This window comes from Manis javanica, chromosome 2 (assembly GCF_040802235.1).
Source record: "Manis javanica isolate MJ-LG chromosome 2, MJ_LKY, whole genome shotgun sequence".
Classification (NCBI taxonomy): domain Eukaryota; kingdom Metazoa; phylum Chordata; class Mammalia; order Pholidota; family Manidae; genus Manis; species Manis javanica.
In genome coordinates, this window is record NC_133157.1 from 184,689,509 (window position 1) to 184,714,552 (window position 25,044).

General features: G+C 37.1%; 1 protein-coding gene across 3 annotated transcripts in view; it reads right to left on the minus strand.

Annotated features, from left to right (window-relative positions):
- RGS22 (regulator of G protein signaling 22) overlaps positions 1–25,044 on the minus strand; it is a 158,307-nt gene that overhangs the window by 122,495 nt on the left and 10,768 nt on the right. For all 3 annotated transcript variants that reach the window (XM_073229890.1, XM_073229891.1, XM_073229889.1), the window contains exon 3: positions 6,701–6,763. In XM_073229890.1, coding sequence (XP_073085991.1) covers positions 6,701–6,763 — 63 coding nt within the window. The remainder of the gene's footprint in view (positions 1–6,700; positions 6,764–25,044) is intronic.

Sequence of the window (25,044 nt, forward strand, 5' to 3'; positions counted from 1 at the left end):
CACACAAAATTATCCTCTCTCTTTAAATCACCCTGGCTCCCTATACAGAGCACGAATAACCCATTTTAAGTACTAATGTGTGTATATTGCAACTCGACTTTAACACGTAATAACCACAATAAAAATATGTACAAAGTACAGTGATGGAACAGAAGAATTCATTAACTATCTCCAGGAAATTAAGGAAGTTGTACAGATGAAGTTGGTTTTGAAGAATGAACTGGCATTCTCATCAGGTAGACAATGGAGAGAAGGGAACTCAGCAAAAGAAACAGCAAGTGCATCAAGACACATGAGCACCTTTATATGCAGCTTGACATTTGCAAGAGTTTGCCAGCGTTTGACATTGCATAGGTTTAATATTCAAGGGGAGAATAATAGATATAAGCCTGGAGAGAAAGGCAGAGGATGAGTTAATCAAGGATTCTGTACTCTGTGTGGTAACTCTCCAGTTACTCTCTCCAGTCTCTGGCTCTCAGCCTGTGGTGCCGGGACCAGCAGCCCCAGCAGCCCCTAGGAACCCATCAGCAACGCAAACTCTTGGGAAACGCCCCAGAATCAGAACCTCAGGGATCGGGCCAGTGTTCTGTGCATTAACAAGCCCTCTGGTGATTCCAAAACATGCTCAAGTTTGAGAATCACTGCTTCAGAATCTTGGGGAGCCGCTGAAGACGTTTAAGCTGGAGAGAGAGAATCCTGGTTAAGCCGAACATCGCTGCCCACGTTCTGATGCTGCTTCACGCTGACTTCCGTGTCCTCACATATACACGGAGGGGCTGGCCTCTGCGTCTACACACAGGGGAAAGACCTCTGGCCTGGGAAAGACCTCTGGCCTTTGTTACACAAATTTCTGTTGTTTGCTTCAAAAGAATCTCTCCCATACACCAATTCCTTTATTTTTACCATTTCTAAGCTTATCTACAACCCCCTAAAAGTTAGTTTAGTAGTATGTGATGATAAAAGACACACTAAACGGGGAGAGATAGATGCAAAAGATGTAGGAAGTCTTTCCCCCAGAGAGCTAAGTAGGCTGATTTAGAGAACACTCAGCTTTTAATCATAAGACAGGAAAAATCTTCAGTTTGAGCCTCAAATCCAATCCTCTGCAAGCTGTTAGACTGCTCTTTGCCTTACTTAATTTTTTTATTTCAAGGGTATCATTTTCCAAATGTTCTAAAATGAATTGACCCGAAAGCGGTGGAAGCTAACTTTGTAGTACCAGTTGTCCATGTGTGAAAAATTTTTTCACAGAAAAGCAAGTGCATGAAAATATTTTTACCACAATAAATTGCTGGTTCCACATTTCTTTGAAAAGAGGAGGAAAAAATAAACCTGTGAATAATTAGTGATGTGTTTAAAATGCCAGCCCAGCACCAATGAAACATACTGGGTGCCAAATTATTTAGCTGAACAGTATTTAAATTAAAAACTAACGACTAGGTTAATTTAATACATGATCATCTCTGCTCCAACTCTGTCTCTACTAATTGAGCTCCAAAGCTATACTTTAAACATACATCCTAGTCAGTGAATGAAAAACATCTGAGTACTTGAATATAACAAGTCAGTTACCAATAACTTTTTAATCTAAGTTTTATTGTCATTTTAGATGTTTAACCATAAACTATTTACTGAACATATTCACCAATAGGATGGAAGGAATAATGTACCATGTGAAGTGCTCAGAAAATATCCTTAGCTAGTGAGATGACTTATGGTAGGTAATTTGAGTTTTATGTCTGAGCTACAAGTCTTATCAAAACACCCTTAAGCATAACACTGGAATAAATAGTACTAACTAGACGCTAATCAACGCCTTGAAAAAATCAATCTCTGAGTATTTAAATTTTGGCAGGGGAAGACCCAAGACCTTCATTCCCCTTCATCCCACTCATTCCCCAAATCTATATTCTCTTCTTTCTTTCTTTCTCTCTCTCTCCCATTACCCGACAATCCATCTAACATATAACTCTTTCATAAAGCTGCAAGAAATTATAATAGTTTACAGATTTTAAAAAAGTGTGGAGAATCAGTCCAAAAAAAGAAGTTATGGTAAAATTCCAAAGGCACATAGCTAAGCATGGTCTGGCAAACACATGACATACCTATTCTTGCAAGGAGGGTATAGAAAAGGCCACCCCTTCAGCTTCTGCAAACCATAAATGTCACAAACATTCTAAACCACCCACGGAGAACCAACCTAAATCTGTATGTGGGCTCATCTACTCAGTCCCACAACAGTCACTGAGCATAAAACAGAAAACAAAACCAAAAGGAAAAAAAAATGTTTTCACACTATAGCACAGAAGAAAACTTAATAAGCAAACATGTGTCCATAAAGAGTTGACAGCAAAAAAAAACCTCCCAGACACCAAATGAAAACAATATCTGAATGTGAACCTGGCACCAGAACAAACAGAATGAAGTTATGAAAGCTGGGATTTGGAAAGTGCCATAATCATTTATAATACCAGCAACTGTCCTGGATTCCCCTCATCAAAAAATAACATGGAGACAGGCTACCAGCCATCAATTTCTGGATTTTATGGTGTGTCCCAAGGGTGTAATGGTGTAATGGAAAGAGTGTAGGAGCCAGAAAGCCTGATTCCTAGGCCCATTTCTGCCACAATCATTTTGGGAACTTGGGCATGTCTCTGTGGACATGGAAGAAGTGTCAGAAGTCTCAGAAACCTAGAGGACTTAAGGGTGCTTTTAGATGGAGCATATTATATATCTACATTCTTGGGGGTTTTTTGGTGGGGAGGTGAATGGAAAGGGTAGAGGAGGTGAGGCAGAAGAAAAGTTTAGGAGGTTTATTTATTTCAAGGATCTTACATGGAAGATGTGGAAATAAAAAGTCATCCTAAAGAAGCTTTGAGAGATACAAAAGAAAGGGATCTATCCTTGCCCCAGGAAATTTGCAATGTAGCTCTTGAGATAAACAGAGAAGGAATTAAATTTTCTTTAGTTGGAAAAGTCCAATATCCCACCCAATATATATTTCCCCTATAAAATATTCTCTAAAATGACTCCCACCTATACCTGAATATCTCCAATCACAGTTTACACCTTCACAAACCTGCCCTATTCTATTGTTAGAAAACTAACTTTAATAGAGTTTCTTCTAGTGAGTGAAAATCAATTTCCTCTTAAATGCTGGCCCTCATTCTGCCCCGTGGCTTCAAAGAATATGTTAACCCATCTTCCTCAATCAGCTCTTCAAATATTTGGAAAGAGCTGGTCCATTCCAGCCCTTCTACTCATTCCCCAGACAGGTTCAATACCCACACTTTTTTAAACCCTTCCTCATCTGACATGATTTCCAGAGCATTAGTTGGCTGAGTTTCCTCAAGTCTGGTTTGGCAGAGCAATTCTTAACATATGGCATCAAGAATGGAACACACTATTTCAAATGTGGTCTGACAATTCAATACAATTCAAAAAACATTTATTGAGTGCCTTCTATGCTCTAGACTAATATTTTCCTTGATTTTAATTATACTTCTATGAATGCACCCTAAAAATATTTTAGCTTTGTTTAAGCCCATTTTAGACTACCATGACAAATATGAGACCAGATTCTGTTATCCAAATGATCAGTTTATTCCTCTGCTGCCAGTTTTATAATCATTCCAGTTTAGGACAAGTTTCTGAGCTACGTGGACCTGGGTGGACCCTGTCATTTCTAGCTGAGTGACCTTAAGCTGGAAAAACACTGGTTCACTTGACAACATTTCATCCAAGTTCTTGGTAAAAATGATTTTTCAAAGTCAAAGCTATGATGTATTTGTGTGGTACAAAAGATTAGTCTCCACACTGACAATAACCCACTGATCTAACTAAGGAGTGATTGCCCCTCATGTTTTAGGAATGGAAGACAAGATGACCTAGATAGTGAAGGAAAAGGAAAAGCACTAATTCTGGGCCAGGCATTTAATATACATTATCTCATTTCATAACAATTTTGTATGAAAATGAGGAATTAATTAATTAATTAATGGGCTTAAGATCACATAGATCATGAGTAGAGGAGCTGGGCTCAGACACAGTTCAGTCTCTTTACTGTCACTAGCCATTACACTGGGAAATGTGCAGAGAAAGAATACGTGTAGTCAAGGTGGGTGGGGAGGGTTCGGGGAGGCAGGAAAGACTATGCAGGGTGACACAAGAAATAGGAAGCTGGAGATAAAGCTAGGAAGGTTAGGTTGGGGCCAAATTACAAAGGGTTTGGAATTTCATACTAAGGAATGTGAATTTCAATCTATAGGCTATTAAGAGTCAACCCCTACCAGCTATGGTTAGTGAACCCATTCAAATATCTGAAAAATAATTTCATAAAGATAAGGGCTTTGGAGACCAATAAAGCAGCTTAAGTGGAGAATGTGTTGGGTGCATTGTTTTAACTAGGGTTGGGACGGAAGGCTTAAATCAGAGAAAGTGATATCAATATTTCAGGGAAGAGCACTTCAGGCTGAAAGGCTTTGAACAAACTTGGCATATTCATGCTTAAGAAACATGAAGAAAGCCGGTTAGGCTAGAAAATAATTAACGAAGAAAGAGGTATAGGAAATAAAGACTGAGTGATAGCAAAATCCAGATCACATAGTATTTTGGATTTGATTCTTAAGTGTAATGAGAAGTTCCTGGACAGGATTTTAAGAGAGAAGTAACATGATTCAAATTATTATTATTATTATTATTATTATTATTATTATTATTATTATTATTACTACTACTACTACTACTTTTGAAATTATAATAATACATTAAATTTATGGTTCCCCAAAATACCAATTCATAACTATCCAAAAAAAGATTAGTTTGGCACACTTATTCTCAGTGAGCCCATGCTGGATTCTAATTCTTAGCTAAGTCCTCATAAACTAAACATTAGTAATCTGTTTTAGAATTTTGCCAGGAACTTAGTCTGAGAATTCATCATTCCTTCTCCTTCCTACCTCCCAAATTTTTTTGGAAACCTGTGACAATATTTTCCCTTCTCCCATTTTGGGGTGTGAAGCTTGGGTAGTTAGTAATACAGTGTGGTACCAAATGTAGAGGCAAAGGAGCTAAAAAAAAAACCCAAAAACAAAAAAACAGAGAAAAATGAGGAAGACTATAAAGGTAGAATTTAAAGACAGAAAAGAGGGCAGATTCGGTTCCAGTGGGCACATGAGACACATGAAAGGGTCAAACTGCAGGTATCTGCTCGGGTGGGATGAATACAGGACTGTAGGGAGTTCAACAGAAATCACACTGGCTTTTTACCGAGGGTCTTGCTGGAAAGAAAACACACAAAAATGTAACATCTACTCTGACTGGATGGCAGGACTATGGCTGAATTTTTCTCACATTTTAGTAAATTTTCTATGCTATTATTATATTACTTCTAAAATTAAAAATTAAAATGAAAAAAAGAAAGTTAGGCAGGGAAATTTATTTTCTGGAGCAAGTAAAAGTCAAGATAATGACAAATCTTAAAACAATGAAATATAAATCTTGAGAAACTGCAATCAGACCCCAATATAAAGATCTTTCTTTTTAAAAAGTCATGAAAACATACTTCTCTTGAAGGAAGAAAGGAGAAGGCAGAGCCTACAGGGAAGACTACATAATCTGGAAGAGCAAGATTCTGACAATTTTGTGATACTGCTCAGTTTTTTATAACATACAAGTGGATGGAGAAAGTTGAAGAGACAGATCAAACGAGAACCTACTGGTTTCTATAATATCCTGTAATGTTACTCAGGCCCATTAACTGGAAAGCGAGAGAGTAGTTTGGCCTCTCAACTTGACCCCCACAATGGTCCCAAAGACCTAGCTATGCCAAATGGAGGAAACAGCACAAATTCTTTTGGATAAAAGAAAATATCACAAAACAACAAAATGCATACACAGACACATATATACAAACACTAATCTAGGCAAGAAAGTACAACTAGTAATTTCCTTTCCAAAGACATTTTCAGGGGTTAGGCTTTCGGAGATTTCACATTTTATGATCCACTCCCTTTAACAATACTTGTGACTTGTTTTTATATTCCAAATTTTCCCTGGTAAACATGGTGATGAAAAAAGTTTTCAGATTTTCATAACAACAATGAAAACCTCTTCTTATCTTTCTTTTCTCTGACATTCCTGATAAACTTTATTTACATACAACAGTATAAGTGCTTTTATGCACCCCCACATCAGTTACTGCAGTCTAAGGCTGAAAAGCTATCATTTGACATCCACCTGTCTTATTTACTATTGACATAAAACTCTAGCTGATTTAAACACAAATTCCACTTTAGTATCTGTCCAACGGGATGACAGTAATTGCCTAGAGGCAAAAAATTTAGTTTCTTAAAATTCTTGTCATTCTATCTGTATCACCTCTGCTCAGACTGAAGTGATGCCAAATACAACTGTATCAGGTTTTGTAGAGAATGCTTTTGATGGTGGAAAAATCCCAGCTTTCTTTTTTTTCCCTTTTGTTTTTATTGTGCTATAATTTACCCAACTTTTTTCAATATGACTGATTCCTAAATATGACTTAAATGCAAAGGATTAACTCCATAAAAAGACATAAACTTTATCTAAATGCTTTAATTAATATTTTTAAAATATTACTTCTAATTAATTTGTCTCACAGGATAATTCTATGATTATAACATTTTGCTTTACTAATATATTTCATAGAACATAATATACTCACTGGAAGGCTTAGGAATTCATTAAAGTAGTCCACAAGGAAACCATCTGTTGCCAAAGAATCTTCCTGCAAAAATATAAATACAATATTGCTCTAAGACATCTTAAAACATGTCAATATTATTCTCTAATTTTGCTACCTATAGATGACAATGTAGATTTTCAACTCTCAATTAGTCGACAGTAAATCCTCTATAAATAGAACACAGTGCTATAATCTCTGGAAGGAAAAAATAAGAAAATAGAATGGAACGTACTCTTAAAGGACCCTGTTATTACACTTAGCTGGAAAACAGAACACATGAAAATATAGCATAACACTTAAATGACACATCAGTAAATATAACATACTACACATGGTAAACTTCCCAAAGCCTTACATGCATATATTTCATAAAAATAAAGGCAGAGTCAGTAAGGACAGAATGACTGTTTGGGGTTAAAATGAAATTTTTTGCCTAATGGAAGTGATAAACTAAATAAAATATTATATTTCCTCTGCTTCAGAATGAGATAGTTTTAATAATGTGGGTCCTGCTTAACTTTTGCGTGTAAAAACTTTGACAATGTATGTGTTCTAAGCACAAAGATTGTATATATTTTTTCCATTACTATTTTATCCACCAACATAGTCACTTTTAAAATTGTCAGAATTGGAAAGCCACTGCCAAAAACAAATTCTCTCTTCCAAATAAAACACCTTATTTTATTAGTAATTGTTTCCATTATGTCAAAAGCACATCGCAGCATACTGTTGTATAGTACATGCATTTATTTTGTTATTCATAATTATATTTCAATTTTGCAAATCCAAAATGAAAGTTGACAATATGACACAATGCTATTATTGCCACATGGCTGATTCTTTTCTTATATCGGCCAAGTTTTAAAAATTTCTTAAAGTACAATAATACCTACTTTGGAAAATAGATTTTCAGGGTAACTTCTTTAAGTAATTGCAGTACTGGAATAGAGTTATTAACAATCATCTATAGGATTTTTTCAAGGAACTTATTAAAACTATGAACTGAATAAAACAACTTAGGCACTCATAAATCTGCTATCTTGCTAGTGGCACCTCAGTAATATATTTGCAAACAAAGTTCTGACTGGCAAGCGTCTAATAGAGCACTACAAGGCAGATAACATTTGGTGGGCTGTATATTAAAATTACTTTAACTTTCTGAAGTGAACTACCTAGTTTCTGTTAGCTCTCAGGAGAAATCAACTGAATTCAATAAATACTTTAAGGATCTCCTAGGTAGAAGGCACTGTGCTACAATATGGGTGGCCAAATTTTGTCCTACTAGGCACAGCTGGGAAGGGTATTTTAATTAATAACAGTAGTAGATCAGCTCAGTTACCCTCAGAAAGTATAGTACCCTTGTTAGTTTTTCTAAAATAGGCATTTCATGTTTAAGTTTTAGCTATATAACAATGTGTATTTCATAGAATCAGGTGGACTTTAAGTATTGGCTAGAATTTGGCTAGCCAAATTGCCAGGAATTTCTAATCTTCAGATTCATATATCTAATTCCAGAGGCCTCACACTTCGGAGACTCTAACTTAATGCTTTCCAAGCTATCTGTGATGAAGCACCTGGTTCGTTTTTCTCCCCTAATCCATTTCAGACACACAACTTTTGCAACATACAATAAAGATGAATTACTAGAAAATGAAATAAAAGATATACATAATACAAGCCCAATTTTTTCATTATTAAATTAAAGAGATATAAACATACAGTCAAATTACCATAAGGTTTCTAAATGCTTTCTCTTGATTTCTGAACTCATCTTGATGCGGACTGATAAGAGTCTCAGGCAGCACCAGTCCACAGACCCTGAATGAGCAGTACTGCCCCAATCCCCTGGTGAGCAGTTTGCTTTCAGCCCCTTTCAGGCCTTCCTGAAATCCAACCACACTGATGGGGCCATTTCCTTGGCATTTAGTCGCAGCCTCAGGTTTTGCATTTAAAACCATGGAAACACAAAGTATTGTTCATATGCATCAAAATCTGTATTTCTTTTCTGAAATTGTATCTTAATTTCTACCAATATTAAACATCAGGGGCTTCTGCTTATATTAGAGCAGTTGCCAATGGAAATAAGCATAATCCCCAAGTACCATTTACTCAAGCCTCTTGTCACATTGTAATGGAAAGGACTACACATCTCTAAGTAAATGATCACATTTTCCCACTGCAGTTTCTAAACCAATGTGGTAGGATTCAGATATCCTGTCATATCAACAACAGTATTGTGAACCAGCGAGGATCTGACAACCCCTTTACTCTCAAAACACTTAAAAAAATTTTTTAAGCCTTGATCTGAAGAAGCAGCTCAATTATACTAATAAGTTTTCACAACCCAGTCACCTAACTGTATTAAAATGAGTTAAGTCCCCATATTCAGGTTTAATATCTTCCAAATAACCAATAAAACTGGTGATGGCTAATAGCACAATCAAGAAGAAAATTGAGTTAGAATCAGTTCCTCCATTACATTATTCCATGAACCTGACTGCAAAATTTGTAATATAGATTCTCTGCTGAATGATGCAATGGAAGGTAGGAATATTTTTTTAAATTCAACGCACTCATGAAACCTATTTTTTCCATGTATTACAGGTGTACCATCTGTGAAAGTAAATTCAGTTTTTCTGTTTTGAGTCCAGACTTCTCAAATTTCCTCCTGAAAGAGGGTAAAGCAAAAATAATTTACTTGGATTTGCTAATTACAGTAGGTAAAAAAAACTTTTGCTTAAAAAAATATTGTGGGGCAGAGCCAAGATGGTGGCGTGAGTAGAGCAGCAGAAATCTCCTCCCAAAACCACATATATCTATGAAAATATAACAAAGACAACTCTTCCTAAAATAGAGACCAGAGGACACAGGACAACATCCAGACCACATCCACACCTGAGAGAACCCAGCACCTCCTGAAGGGGGTAAGATACAAGCCCCAGCCTGGCGGGACCCGAGCGCTGCTCCCCCCAGCTCCCGGTGGGAGGAGAGGAGACAGCAGGGAGGGAGAAGGAGCCCAGGACTGCTGAACACCCAGCCCCAGGATTCCGGACCAGAGCGCAGACAGAGTGCATGCGTGGGGTCCAGGATACTAGGGAAACAGGGAGGTAGGACCGGTGAGTGTGTGCCTGAGGCTGACACTGGAGAACAAAGACATGGGAGTGGCCATTGCTTTTCTTTTTTTTTCCTCTTTTTTTTTTTTTTGGCAAGTGCTTTTTGGAAGTCTTAAAGGGACAGGAACCCCAATACAAGGGAAACAGGGAAGCAAGACTGGTGAGTGGGTGCCTGAGACCGGCACCTGAGTACAAAGAAAATTGTGCTTTTTTTAAAAAAATTATTTATTTAATTTTTTTTTTTTTTTTTGCTGTTGTTGTTTTGGTTTGGAGAGGGCTTTTTGAAGTCTTAAAGGGGCAGGGCAGGACACTTAGTCCAGAGGCAGGGAATCTTGGGTTCTCCGGGCACTTTAACCCCCTGGGCAGCAGGGAGCAGAGAAGCCCCTTATGGAGATACATAGCCTCCCGGCCGCTTGCCCTCCAATGGGGCTCCACCATTTTGGAGCAGCTGCCCCAGCCAGGCCACGCCCACAGCAACAGCGGGGATAAACTCCATTGCAGCCGGGCAGGAAGCAGAAGCCCTGCCTGCCCGCAGCTGCCAAGCACAAGCCACTAGAGGTCACTATTCTCCCAGGAGAGGAAGGCCACAAACCAACAAGAAGGAAAGCTCTTCCAGCTGTCACTCGTACAAGCTCTGCAAACTATCTCTATCACCATGAAAAGGCAAAACTACAGGCAGACAAAGATCACAGAGTCAACACCTGAGAAGGAGACAGACCTAACCAGTCTTCCTGAAAAAGAATTCAAAATAAAAATCATAAACATGCTGACAGAGATGCAGAGAAATATGCAAGAGCGAAGGGATGAAGTCCGGAGGGAGATCACAGATGCCAGGAAGGAGATTACAGAAGTGAAACAAACCCTGGAAGGATTTATAAGCAGAATGGATAAGATGCAAGAGGCCATTGAAGGAATAGAAACCAGAGAACAGGAACGTATAGAAGCTGACATAGAGAGAGATAAAAGGATCTCCAGGAACGAAACAATACTAAGAGAACTATGTGACCAATCCAAAAGGAACAATATCCGTATTATAGGGGTACCAGAAGAAGAAGAGAGAGGAAAAGGGATAGAAAGTGTCTTTGAAGAAATAATTGCTGAAAACTTCCCCAAACTGGGGGAGGAAATAATCACACAGACCACGGAAATACACAGAACCCCCAACAGAAAGGATCCAAGGAGGACAACACCAAGACACATAATAATTAAAATGGCAAGGATCAAGGACAAGGAAAGAGTTTTAAAGGCAGCTAGAGAGAAAAAGGTCACCTATAAAGGAAAACCCATCAGGCTAATATCAGACTTCTCGACAGAAAACCTACAGGCCAGAAGAGAATGGCATGATATATTTGGGATACTGTATCTAGCACGACTATCATTTAAATATGATGGTGGGATTAAACAATTCCCAGACAAGCAAAAGCTGAGGGAATTTGCTTCCCACAAACCACCTCTACAGGGCATCTTACAGGGACTGCTCTAGACGGGAGCACTCCTAAAAAGAGCACAGAAAAAAACACACAATATATGAAGAATGGAGGAGGAGGAATAAGAAGGGAGAGAAGAAAAGAATCTCCAGACAGTGTATATAACAGCTCAATAAGCAAGCTAAGTTAGGCAGTAAGATACTAAAGAGGCTAACCCTGAACCTTTGGTAACCACGAATTTAAAGCCTGCAATGGCAATAAGTACATATCTCTCAATAGTATACCCTAAATGTAAATGGACTTAATGCACCAATCAAAAGACACAGAGTAATAGAATGGATAAAAAGCAAGACCCATCCATATGCTGTTTACAAGAAACTAACCTCAAACCCAAAGACATGCACAGACTAAAAGTCAAGGGATGGAAAAACATACTTCAGGCAAACAACAGAGAGAAGAAAGCAGGGGTTGCAATACTAATATCAGACAAAATAGACTACAAAACAAAGAAAGTAACAAGAGATAAAGAAGGACATTACATAATGATAAAGGGCTCAGTCCAACAAGAGGATATAACAATTCTAAATATATATGCACTGAACACAGGAGCACCAGCATATGTGAAACAAATACTAACAGAACTAAAGGGGGAAATAGAATGCAATGCACTCATTTTAGGAGACTTCAACATGCCACTCACCCCAAAGGATAGATACACTGGGCAGAAAATAAGTAAGGACACGGAGGCACTGAAAAACACAGTAGAACAGATGGACCTAATAGACATCTATAGAACTCTACATCCAAAAGCAACAGGATATACATTCTTCTCAAGTGCACATGGAACATTCTCCAGAATATACCACATACTAGCTCACAAAAACAGCCTCAGTAAATTCCAAAAGATTGAAATTCTACCAACCAACTTTTCAGACCACAAAGGTATAAAACTAGAAAAAAATTCTACAAAGAAAACAAAAAGGCTCACAAATACATGGAGGCTTAACAACATGCTCCTTAATAATCAATGGATCAAGGAACAAATTAAAATAGAGATCAAGGAATATATGGAAACAAATGATAACAACAACACAAAGCCCCAACTTCTGTGGACCGCCACGAAAGCAGTCTTAAGGGGAAAGTATATAGCGATCCAGGCACACTTGAAGAAGGAAGAACAATCCCAAATGAATAGTCTAACATCACAATTATCGAAACTAGAAAAAGAAGAACAAATGAGGCCTAAAGTCAGCAGAAGGAGGGACATAATCAAGATCAGAGAAGAAATAAACAAAATTGAGAAGAATAAAACAATAGCAAAAATCAAAGAAACCAGAGCTTGTTCTTTGAGAAAATAAACAAAATAGATAAGCCTCTAGCCAAACTTATTAAGAGAAAAAGAGAATCAACACAAATCAACAGAATCAGAAATGAGAATGGAAAAATCACGACAGACTTCACAGAAATACAAAGAATTATTAAAGACTACTATGAAAACCTATATGCCAACAAGCTGGAAAACCTAGAAGAAATGGACAACTTCCTAGAAAAATACAACCTCCCAAGACTGACCAAGGAAGAAACACAAAAGTTAAACAAACCAATTACGAGCAAAGAAATTGAAATGGTAATCAAAAAACTACCCAAGAACAAAACCCCGGGGCTGGATGGATTTACCTCGGAATTTTATTAGACACACAGAGAAGACATAATACCCATTCTCCTTAAAGTGTTCCAAAAAATAGAAGAGGAGTGAATACTCCCAAACTCATTCTATGAAGCCAACATCACCCTAATACCAAAACCAGGCAAAGACCCTACCAAAAAAGAAAATTACAGACCAATATCCCTGATGAATGTAGATGCAAAAATACTCAATAAAATATTAGCAAACAGAATTCAACAGCATATCAAAAGGATCATACACCATGACCAAGTGGGATTCATTCCAGGGATGCAAGGATGGTACAACATTCGAAAATCCATCAACATCATCCACCACATCACCAAAAAGAAAGACAAAAACCACATGACCATCTCCATAGATGCTGAAAAAGCATTTGACAAAATTCAACATCCATTCATGATAAAAACACTCAGCAAAGTGGGAATAGAGGGCAAGTATCTCAACATAATAAAGGCCATATATGATAAACCCACAGCCCACATTATACTGAACAGCGAGAAGCTGAAAGCATTTCATCTGAGATCAGGAACTAGACAGGGATGCCCACTCTCCCCACTGTTATTTAACATAGTACTAGAGGTCCTAGCCATGCAATCAGACAAAAACAAAGAAATACAAGGAATCCAGATTGGTAAAGAAGAAGTTAAACTGTCACTATTTGCAGATGATATGATATTGTACATAAAAAACTCTAAAGACTCCACTCCAAAACTACTAGAACTGATATCAGAATACAGCTAAGTTGCAGGATACAAAATTAACACACAGAAATCTGTGACTTTCCTATACACTAACAATGAACCAATAGAAAGAGAAATCGGGAAAACAATTCCATTCACAATTGCATCAAAAAGAATAAAATACCTGGGAATAAACCTAACTAAAGAAGTGAAAGACCTATAACCTGAAAACTACAAGTCACCCTTAAGAGAAATTAAAGGGGAAACTAACAAATGGAAATTCATCCCATGCTCATAGCTAGGAAGAATTAATATCATCAAAATGGCCATCCTGCCCAAAGCAATATACAGATTTGATGCAATCCCTATCAAATTACCAGCAACATTCTTCAATGAACTGGAACAACTAATTCAAAAATTCATATGGAAACACCAAAGACCCCGAATAGCCAAAGCAATCCTCAGAAAGAAGAATATAGTAGGGGGGATCTCACTCCCCAACTTCAAGCTCTACTATAAAGCCATAGTAATCAAGACAATTTGGTACTGGCACAAGAACAGAGCCACGGACCAGTGGAACAGATTAGAGACTCCAGACATGAACCCAAACATATATGGTCAATTAATATTTGATAAAGGAGCCATGGACATACAATGGCGAAATGACAGTCTCTTCAACAGATGGTGCTGGCAAAACTGGACAGCTACATGTAGGAGAATGAAACTGGACCATTGTCTAACCCCATATACAAAAGTAAACTCAAAATGGATCAAAGACCTGAATGTAAGTCATGAAACCATTAAACTCTTGGAAAAAAACATAGGCAAAAACCTCTTAGACATAAACATGAGTGACCTCTTCTTGAACATATCTCCCCGGGCAAGGAAAACAACAGCAAAAATGGACAAGTGGGACTATATTAAGCTGAAAAGCTTCTGTACAGCAAAATACACCATCAATAGAACAAAAAGGAACTCTACAGTATGGGAGAATATATTTGTAAATGACAGATCCGATAAAGGCTTCACATCCAGAATATATAAAGAGCTCACATGCCTCAACAAACAAAAAACAAATAACCCAATTAAAAAATGGGCAGAGGAACGGAAGAGACAGTTCTCTAAAAAAGAAATACAGATGGCCAACAGACACATGAAAAGATGCTCCACATCGCTAATTATCAGAGAAATGCAAATTAAAACTACAATGAGGTATCACCTCACACCAGTAAGGATGGCTGCCATCCAAAAGACAAACAACAACAAATGTTGGTGAGGCTGTGGAGAAAGGGGAACCCTCCTACACTGCTGGTGGGAATGTAAATTAGTTCAACCATTGTGGAAAGCAGTATGGAGGTACATCAAAATGCTCAAAACAGACTTACCATTTGACCCAGGAATTCCACTCCTAGGAATTTACCCTAAGAACGCAGCAATCAAGTTTGAGAAAGACAGATGCACCCCTATGTTTATCGCAGCACTATTTACAATAGCCAAGAATTGGAAGCAACCTAAATGTCCATCAGTAGATGAGTGGATTAAGAAGATGTGGTACATATACATAATGGAATACTACTCAGCCATAAGAAAAGGGCAAATCCTACCATTTGCAGCAACATGGATGGAGCTGGAGGGTATTATGCTCAGTGAAATAAGCCAAGCGGAGAAAGACAGATACCAAATGATTTCACCCATCTGTGGAGTATAAGAACAAAGGAAAAACTGAAGGAACAAAACAGCAGCAGAGTCACAGAACTCAAGAATGAACTAACAGGTACCAAACGGAAAGGGCCTGGGGAGGATGGGTGGGTGCGGAGGGATAAGGTGGGGGAAGAAGAAGGGGGTTATTAAGATTAACATGCATAGGGGGGTGGGAGAAAGGGGAGGGCTGTACAACACAGAGAAGACAAGTAGTGATTCTACAACATTTTGTTATGCTGTTTGACACTGACTGTAAAGGAGTTTATAGGGGGGACCTGGTATAGGGGAGAGCCTAGCAAACATAATATTTGTCATGTAAGTGTAGATTAATGATAACAAAGAAAAAAAAAAGCAGTTCCTGTGTGGTGACCTCCAATGAGTTCTACACAATGGTATAAAGGGCATATCAAAGTGAGGGCAAAGGGTCTGTTTGTGTTTATATAGAGGATCAAAGCCTAATTTGGCTACCCAGAAAATGAACTAAGATATGATATGAAGAAGAACTTCCAACATCAGCACTCTCTTGAAGAGTCATACCAGAAGATGATCATCAAAAAACTTCAACAAAGATCCAGGCGATGCTGCAGGTGTAGCTGCATCCATCCCACTGGTTCCTGGACTTGCCATTGGAATGAAGAAGAAGATATCTAAGCTGGCCTGTGCTTTCATTAAAGCAACAAATTTGACTGGATCTATACTGTTGGAAGTCAACCAAGAGTTAGGAGAAGCGCAAGTTGTAGCGCTCCAAAATCTTATGACTACAGACTATCTACTGTTAAAACAACATATGGGATGTGAACAGTTCCCAGGAATGGGTTGTTTTAATTTGTCTGATTTCTCTCAGACTGTTCAAGTACAGTTGGAGAATATCCATCATATCATAGACAAATTTTTACAAATGCCTAGGATGTCTAACTGGTTTTCTTGGTTTCACTGGAGATGGCTGGTAATTATAGATCTGCTTTGGTTATGTAACTGTATTCCTATTATGTTAATGTGTGTGCGCAATTTAATTAGTAGTTAAAACCTATACATGCTTAAGTTACTCTACAAGAAGATATGTCAAAGAAATAATCAATCCTCCCATGTTTTCTTCCATCTGCTACCCCTATAGCTTTTCTTCTTCCTTCCTAATTACAACCCTTAAATAGAATTCGTGCCTCATATCGAATTTACCGAGTATCATAATTCCTCCAAGTGGTAAAGATACCTCAAGACAAATGCTGGGCATAGAAGCCACAGGGCATAAATCTGCAAAGAAGTAAAAAGCTAACCTTTTCAAACAATATGGCTTCTCTCTCACTTACCAACTTTACATCTCCCTGTATGGCCCCGGAAGATGACTGGTTAGCCAGAGACAGGTAAGATTCCTCAAAGGAGGAACAACCTAAGACAGGCACAGTCACAGGGGGGCCATCAGGTGAGAAATTGGGGATCAACAGTGGTGAAGCTTAGAACCTCACCCTTCCCCCCGTTTTGAGAGAAATCTGCTGCATCCGTGGATGTTTTAATGCCCTTGTCTAGCTTGGATTAACACATAGTCTACAGGCACACACTTGATCATCTACAACTGCTCTCTTACAACACTAAACTATGTTTTCTACCTTTATCTTGCATCTACCTACCACTTCAGCATTTTATTAAAAATAAAAATAATAATAATAATAATAAAGGGAGAAATGTGGGAACCACATATAAATCAAGTATAAAAATCAAATGAATATTCATATTTGACCTGATTGTTTATAGTTCATAATGCGTGATCAAAACCGAAAGTTTCTGTGATGACTGCCCTTGTACTGTTCACCATGTAAGAACTTACTCACTATGTAAGAATTTGTTCACCATGTAAGAACTTGTTCGTTATGCTTCAGAAGATTGGAGACTAATGAGAAGTAGGCTTGAGATGGATTAATGGGTGTGCATTGAGCATTGACTCCCTTATACAGAATTTTATTTTTGTTAACAACCATTTGATTAATAAATATGAGAGATGCCAAAAAAAAAAATATTGTGCAGCACACTCAAAGTAGATAAACAACCATTACTTCACAACTCTAAAAGATGCAAGATACACAAAGACCTTATAAACAAGGAAGATGAAATAAAATAAAGGCAAAAAGTATAGTCCAAGAAAGAATATAATGCATGCCATAAAAAAATTACAGTATTAAACATTTCCTCCCAAAAGAAGGAAAGATATTATTTGGTAGGAAGAATCAGAAGAGACTCAAGTGAGGAAAATGGCATTTGAAATGCACTTCAAATAACTTCATATTTATATTTAGGTATTTAGGCATATACCTAAGAGAGGCAATAATGCAGAGTACAGAGAAAAATACATGAACAAAGAAAGGTTGGAAAGCAAAACACAGCAAAGGTTATCAGTTAGCTAATGCAACAGCTAGACAAATAATCCAACTTTCCAACTTCCTTTCAAGCCATTCACACATTAAGACTAAGTCATTTGTCTAATATCTAATGCAGAATCCTAAACTTTAGGCTGGGGATGCTATTACCAATCACGGGATAGACAGACCACTCAGGAGTCCCCCTTTATCCAAGGGGAACAGGTTCCAAATCCCCAGTGGATACCTGAAACCTTGAATAGTACTGAACCCTATATATACTATGTTTTTTCCTATATATACCTACCTATAATAAAGCTTGATTACAAATTAGGCACAGTAAGAGATGGCCAGCAATAATAAAATAAAACAATCGTAACATACTAGTAATAAAAGTTATGTAAATATGATCTTTCTCTGAAAATATTTTGTACTGTACTCACCCTTCTTTGGTGATTATATGCGATGATAAGATGCCTATCTGATAAGGAAGTGAGGTGAATGATGTAGGCATTATGATGTAGCCTTAGGCTTCTACTAACCTTCTGACAGTACATCAGAAGGAGGATCATCTACTTCCAGACTTAAGTTGACTACACATAAATTAAACTGCAGAAAGCAAAACTGAGGATAAAGGGGGGACTATTGTTATTTTCAAAACTGTGTCTATTGAGATGGGCCTAGTTTTGCTGCTTCTTCCTAAAGTACATGTGAATTTTTCCTTTTTCCATTCTAAACAAGTCAATCACTAGACTAGAGCTTCCCACCAGGTGTGCAATGACATGCAGTGTGGTGGACAGATGATGGAATTCAGTGGGTCAGTGAAGTGGACCTCCTTGGCCCTCAAGGCACTAGGCAGAGCCAGGGATGACTGGAGCTTCCAGGAGGGTGACCTCTGGTTGTGCGTAACTTGTTGGGGGCCCTCACATCCCTCTCCCTGGAGAAGGTGATTTATGAATCACATCCCACACCCACACCTCTGTAAGACTGAGCATAGCCAAGTTGTTGCTCTGGCCTCTGGACATGGATTTATTAGTTAGCTGCAGAGCATACCACTGTCCTGTGAAACCGCCAGGGGAGTTTCTGTTTGAGATGTCCAAGAATACAGTGCACAGCCAAAGGTGCTGACAGTTTGGAAGAAAGGGGGAGAGGAGATCCTGGAAGGCTACACATGATGGCCCCAATCTTTGCCTTCATAAATATAAGATATTTCTATCTACTGGAAACTTATGTATCCTTATAGTAGTATCTAAGCTAGATACAAGGTGGTCACTCAAAACATGTATGCATATACTACAATATAGTTTCATTATTTTGAAATATTTGATATGAAACATTTAATTGATTTCTAAATACACTCATTTACCTAAAATTTTTTAAAATTATATTTGTCATGAAAAACAGAATGAACTATTAAATTAAAATTTTTATTTCAACTCTTGCAATTTGGAACAGTTGTAAAAATCAGTCTAAAAATTTTTAACATTTATTGGATGATACAGTTTCTCACCAATAGGGGCTATTCAAGAACTTTAAGACATCATTATAAAAAAGTCCTGATTAGGTACTACCTACAGTCAACGTCAAGCATAAACTTGATATTAAAAAGTTATACTCATCCAAAAAAGAAATTTAAAAAATAATTCCATTTATAATAGCATTGAATATAACAACTTTACCAAGGTGGCAAAGGCTTGTAGAAATTTTGTGAAAGAAATTAGAGAGGACATAAATGGAAGACATACCATTTTCATGGATTGAAACAATATTGTTACAATAACAATATTACCCAAAGGAATCTATAGACTTAAAATCTCCACCAAAATCCCAGTAATATTTTTTTTTGCAGAAATAGAAAAACTCATCCTAAAATTCATATGGAAGCTAGAGGGACCTCGAATAGTCAAAATAATGTTGAAAAAGAACAAAGTTGGAGAACTCATATATTGTAATGTTTAAAACTTACTACAAAACTATAGAAATCAAAACAGTGTGGTACTGGTATAAAAACAGACATATACACTACTGGAATAGAAAAAAAGTACAGAAATAAATCCCCTCATATATGACCAAATGATTTTCAGTGAGAATGCAAGACCATTCAGTGGGGAAATGACACTTTCAATTAATGAAAAAGAAATATCCACATGCAAAAGTATGTAGTTGGACCCTTACCTTATACCATCTACAAAAATTAACTTAAAATGCATCAAAGGCCTAAATGTCAGAGCTAAGCTATAAAATATTTAGAAGAAAACATAAGGATAAATATTCATGACCTTGTATGTGGCAACAGTCTTAGATATGACATCAAAAGCATGAGCAACAAAGAAAAAATAAATTGGACTTTATGAAAATTAAAAGCTTTTGTGTATCAAAGGAATATATTAAGAAAGTGAAAAGACAGCCTACAGATTGTGAGAAAATATTTGCAAATCATGTATCTGATAAGCAAGGAAAAGATAACCCCAAATTTTTCAAATGAGAAAGGGCCTCAATAGACATTTCTCCAAAGAAGATATACATGTGGTCAATAAGCATATGGAAAGATGCTCAACATCACTAGCAACAAGAGAAATGTAAATAAAAGTGACAATGAGGTATCACTTTGCATCTACTAGGATGATTATAATTTTTAAAAAAATGGAAAGTACCAAGTGTTGGTGAGGATGTGGGGAAATTGGAACACTGTACATTGCTGGTGGGAATGAAAAATAGTGTAACTGCTATGGAACACAGTATGGCAGTTCCTCAAAAAATTAAACATATAATTTTCATATGATCCACAATTTCACCATGGGTATATGGCCAAAAGAGATGAAAGCAGGGACCTGATCAGATTTTTGTACACCCAAGGTCACAGAAGCCTTATTCACAATAGCAAAAAGGTGGGAACCCAGATATCCATTGATGTTTGAAGGATAAACAAAATATGATATGTACAAACATAGCATATTATTCAGCCTTAAAAAGGAATGAAATTCTGATACATGCAATAACATGGATGGTCCTTGAAAATGCTATGCTAAGTGAAAGAAGCCAGACACAAAAGGACAAATAATGGATGAGTCCACTTTCATGAGGTACCTAGAGTACTCAAATCCATAAAGACATTAAGTGGAATAATGAATAACGGTAACCAGAGGCTGGTGGCAGGATTAGGCAAATTTAATTTTATGTATATTTTACCATAATAAAAAAGTATGTATATACCAGAATCATGCAACATGTATGAATCTCAAAAACATTATGAGATTCCAGCATGAGTATGATTCCATTTACATGACATTAAATCTATAATCTATGTTACTAATCTATGGTGAAAAATAGGAGAGTAGTTGTCTTTGGGAATGAGGGCAAGAATAACTGGGAAGAGACTTGAAGGGACTTTCTAAAGATTATTAAAATGTTCTATATATTGATGGGGGATTGGATTACACAGTGGATACATTTGTCAAAATTCATCAAATAATGCTCTTAAATTTCTTTCTCAATGTGCATAAATTTTATATCAACAAAAGAACCAGAAACTGATAATGGACACTAGTTTCTGATATTCATGTTTAGAAATGTTTAGGAGAGATGTATATCTTATCAATGTCTGAAACTTACTTTAAATGCATAAAAAATGGATTGATGGATGGCACAATAGGCGGGACAAAAACATGAAAAAGCAAATGTAGCAAAATGTTAATAATTGTGAAATCTTGGTGGTGAGTATACAGGTGTTTGCTATAAAATTCTTTGATCTTCTTTATATGTTTAAATTTTGTCATAATAAAATGGGTGTTTATTGATGTACAAGGAAACAATATTAAGTTTCTCAGCACCTTGTGGATAGGCTTCTTAGCTTCCTCCATACTAAATGACAGATCCCCAATCACTATCATCACCTTTTGTAGCAATCCCTGGTCACCTGGTCATCTTCTGACCACCACCCTGAAATCCTATCCACTAAAGATAAGCCCCCTGGTACCTCTGCCTCACCTCCTCTCCATAACATGCCAAATCTCACCTTTACAAACCCTCCTTACCCACACTACACTATTGATCAGTCTTCCTACCACACCTCAATTAATATAAGAGCCAACTCTCCTCCAATCCCCAATCCTTTTCTTCCACAAAAAGGGCTTATCATGAATGCAACCTGGCTCCTGCCCAGCTTTCTAACCTCATACTACCATGCTCCAATCAGGGCAATTTTCTAAAGTTCAGCACTTTTGCACATGCTGATTATTCTACCTGGAAAAATCTTTTCTCCCCTTATTCACCCACCTATCCTTTGCCTTCCCCTAAAGTCTGGAGTATGGTCAACTATGTTTCCTTATCATAACCTTTCACACTTCATATGATAACTGTCTATTTACATGTCTCATCCACTGGATTATGACCTTCTGGAGAAAAAAGATGATTTCATATTCATTTTTTTATTTCAAATGCCTTTAGATAATAGATGCTTACAACATTTTTGTTGAATGAATGCTTTAATGATTACACTGAGAACATGAAACCTGAAAAGACTGATAACCTATAAAGACTTTAATAAAACAATACTAATAAAATAAAAAGGAGAGATATTGCTAAAAGAGGAAAACAGAAAAAGAGAACACAAGATGAAACAAGCTCCACAAAGTGGCTTGTTGAAAGTACATCTTGCTTAGATCAAAGGCATTTGGGAAATTTAAGAGCCAAAAGCCCATTTGTCAGACCTGCACAGGTTCATAAAATTGTATCGCATTCTGAATGTAGTCTGTGAAGGAGGGAGAACATGAGAGTGACCCCTGCAATGAAGAGCAGAAGTGTGAAGTCTCTTCCAGTTCCAAGGGTTATCATGTATTACAATCGGCATCTACCCAGGGGTGCATTTCCATTTGACTTCTGTTCTCACTCTCCCTCTCTCCTGAAGGAAACTCTCAAAGGCCCAGGGAAAGTACAACAATCTCCCAACTCCCTTTTATCTGGTCAGACTCTCTAATTATGCCTACTTGGCTTCAGTCACTTCATTTGGCCAAATAGCCTAAGGCTTTCTCCCTGAACAAAGGTCCTTACAACCTGATATTCTAACTTAAAAGAGAGAATATCTCACTCTCTTTTTCCCCTTTTTCTCATTCTACATCTTAACGATGGGTAAAAGCTTCTCTAAGTCCTGATGCACTTGGGTTCAAAGCTAAAAATTCACACTTAAATATAAACCACTTAAACTCTTTTTTTTGGTTTCACATTAAAGGTTATCTCTCCGATCAAAAGGTATCCTATTTGAGGGAATAGTGACGGACAATGTGTGTCCCCAGTAGTACATAATACAGCATATCCTTAGCTCTGAACCCTCTTAAGAAAAGGAACGGAACAGGGGAAAGTAGGAATGGTGCTTGCATCTACCCGCTCCTGCTCTCCACCATTTTCCATATACTGCATTCAGTATGACACCTGAGTGTACTCTCACAGTTCATCCAATCCAATTCATGTGCAGTTGGCCATATTTACAATTTGATAAAATAAACACCAAGTGGTCATTAATTTTCATGTAATTAGATGAAAGGACTGAAGGAAATGGATCTTTCTGCATATTATGTTAGAATAACAGGAATATCCTCATGCTTGGGAAATGCTCTGTGTGCGTTATAATTTCATTCTATCTTTACAAATAACAGAGTATGGATTTGAACAGACTAATGATTATCATTTTAAACAAGGAAAATACAGTAAATGCTGCTTGGAGCCAGTTTCTCCTAATTTGATCATAAAAATAAAGGGCATCTGCTTTTTTTTATTTTTTTCTTCTTAATATGGCATCTGCTTTTAAAGTTAATGAAACTGTAGGTTTTAGATATCAGAAAGCCTACAACAAAATAGACCATTATACTACAAAATTTGTATACTACAAGACTGTTTTTGAGGCATGACATACCTATTTGCATAGTTTCAATTTTCAAAGCAAAAGAAAAAAAAATGAATATTTTGGATTTAAGAGTCAAGCATTCTTTAATACTAATTTATTTGCTATTTTAAAGTTTAAAAGTATTTAGGAGTCACTCTCACTTGAAACCTTTTCTCAGTGTATAACACTAACACATAATCAAATCCCAACATATCATAAAACAGTCTGAACTTGACAATTCTTACTATGATAGATTTACATATCAGTTTTTATGCAATGTCCTTGACAACTAATATTTTATTCAAAATAAGTTATTCTCTCCTTTGAGGATGAAGACCCCAGGTAAAATTAAAATACTGCCAAAGTCCACGATAGTATTGTACTTTTTAGATCATTGATTGAGAAAATATAATATGAAAAAAGTTCCTATGAATATAGGAGCACTTTATATTAGTATGACTCTGCTGCCAATGATGGACAACCAAAACAACACTATTTTAAAAGAAGTTTATTTCTTTCATGTATTCATAAGCAGTTCAGGATTGGCATTGTACCTTCCTAAATATCAGCAGCCCAGACTGTTTTGATCTTGTGACTCTGCTATCCTTAAGATGCCATTTTTACCTCAGTATCCAAGATGCCTGCTTTAGCTCCAGCATCACATCCTAATTCCAGCCAGCAGGAAAGAAAAAAAAGGCACATATTCTTCCTCAACACACATAAGTAACTGAGTCAGTATGACCTAGATTCTAACTGTGGCTTGACCAGTTACTAGCTGTGTGACCTAGGGGTCAGTTATTTAACCTCTGGAAACATCAGCTTTCCAGAAGTAGGACAACACTTGGTCTACAATTGGCCAGAATTTGGTTACATGACCACATTTAGTTGCAAGGGAGACTAGAAAATATCTTTATTCTGGAGAGCAATGTGTCTAATCCATATTGTGGAAAAGAGTAGGATTGATTTGGGGGAACTGGAGATCTGTGCCACACACTTTTTCCTGAGAATATTAATGAGAAAAAATACTTTTACACTTATGAAGAACAGAGGTAAATACATGTGTAAGACACAAATTATTTAATCTACAAATAATGCTTGGTGAGCATATGAATCTGAGGAGCTGGTCACAAACTGGTCTCTACTGAAAGCTGCAGAGAGCTCAAAGGATGCAAAGGCAGTCTGGATGATTTGGGGTTGGAAAGGTTTCATGGAGGAGATGAGCTGAGCCTTGAAGAATGTACAAGATTGTGAAAGACACGGGGGAGGGCAACTGAGACAAAACTCAACAGCAAAGGCAAGGAGGCAAGCGGGACAGTTTGGCTGGAGCAGAAGGCATGTGGAAGTACTTTATAAACCCAAAACAGTATGAACATTGTCTTTATCACACAGAAGGCATTGAGAGGTAAGGTTAAAGAAGGTTGAAAAGATACCGAAAATATTTTGAGTGCTAAAGTCGGGGGGTGGGGGGGAGGTGCATTTGACATTCTGG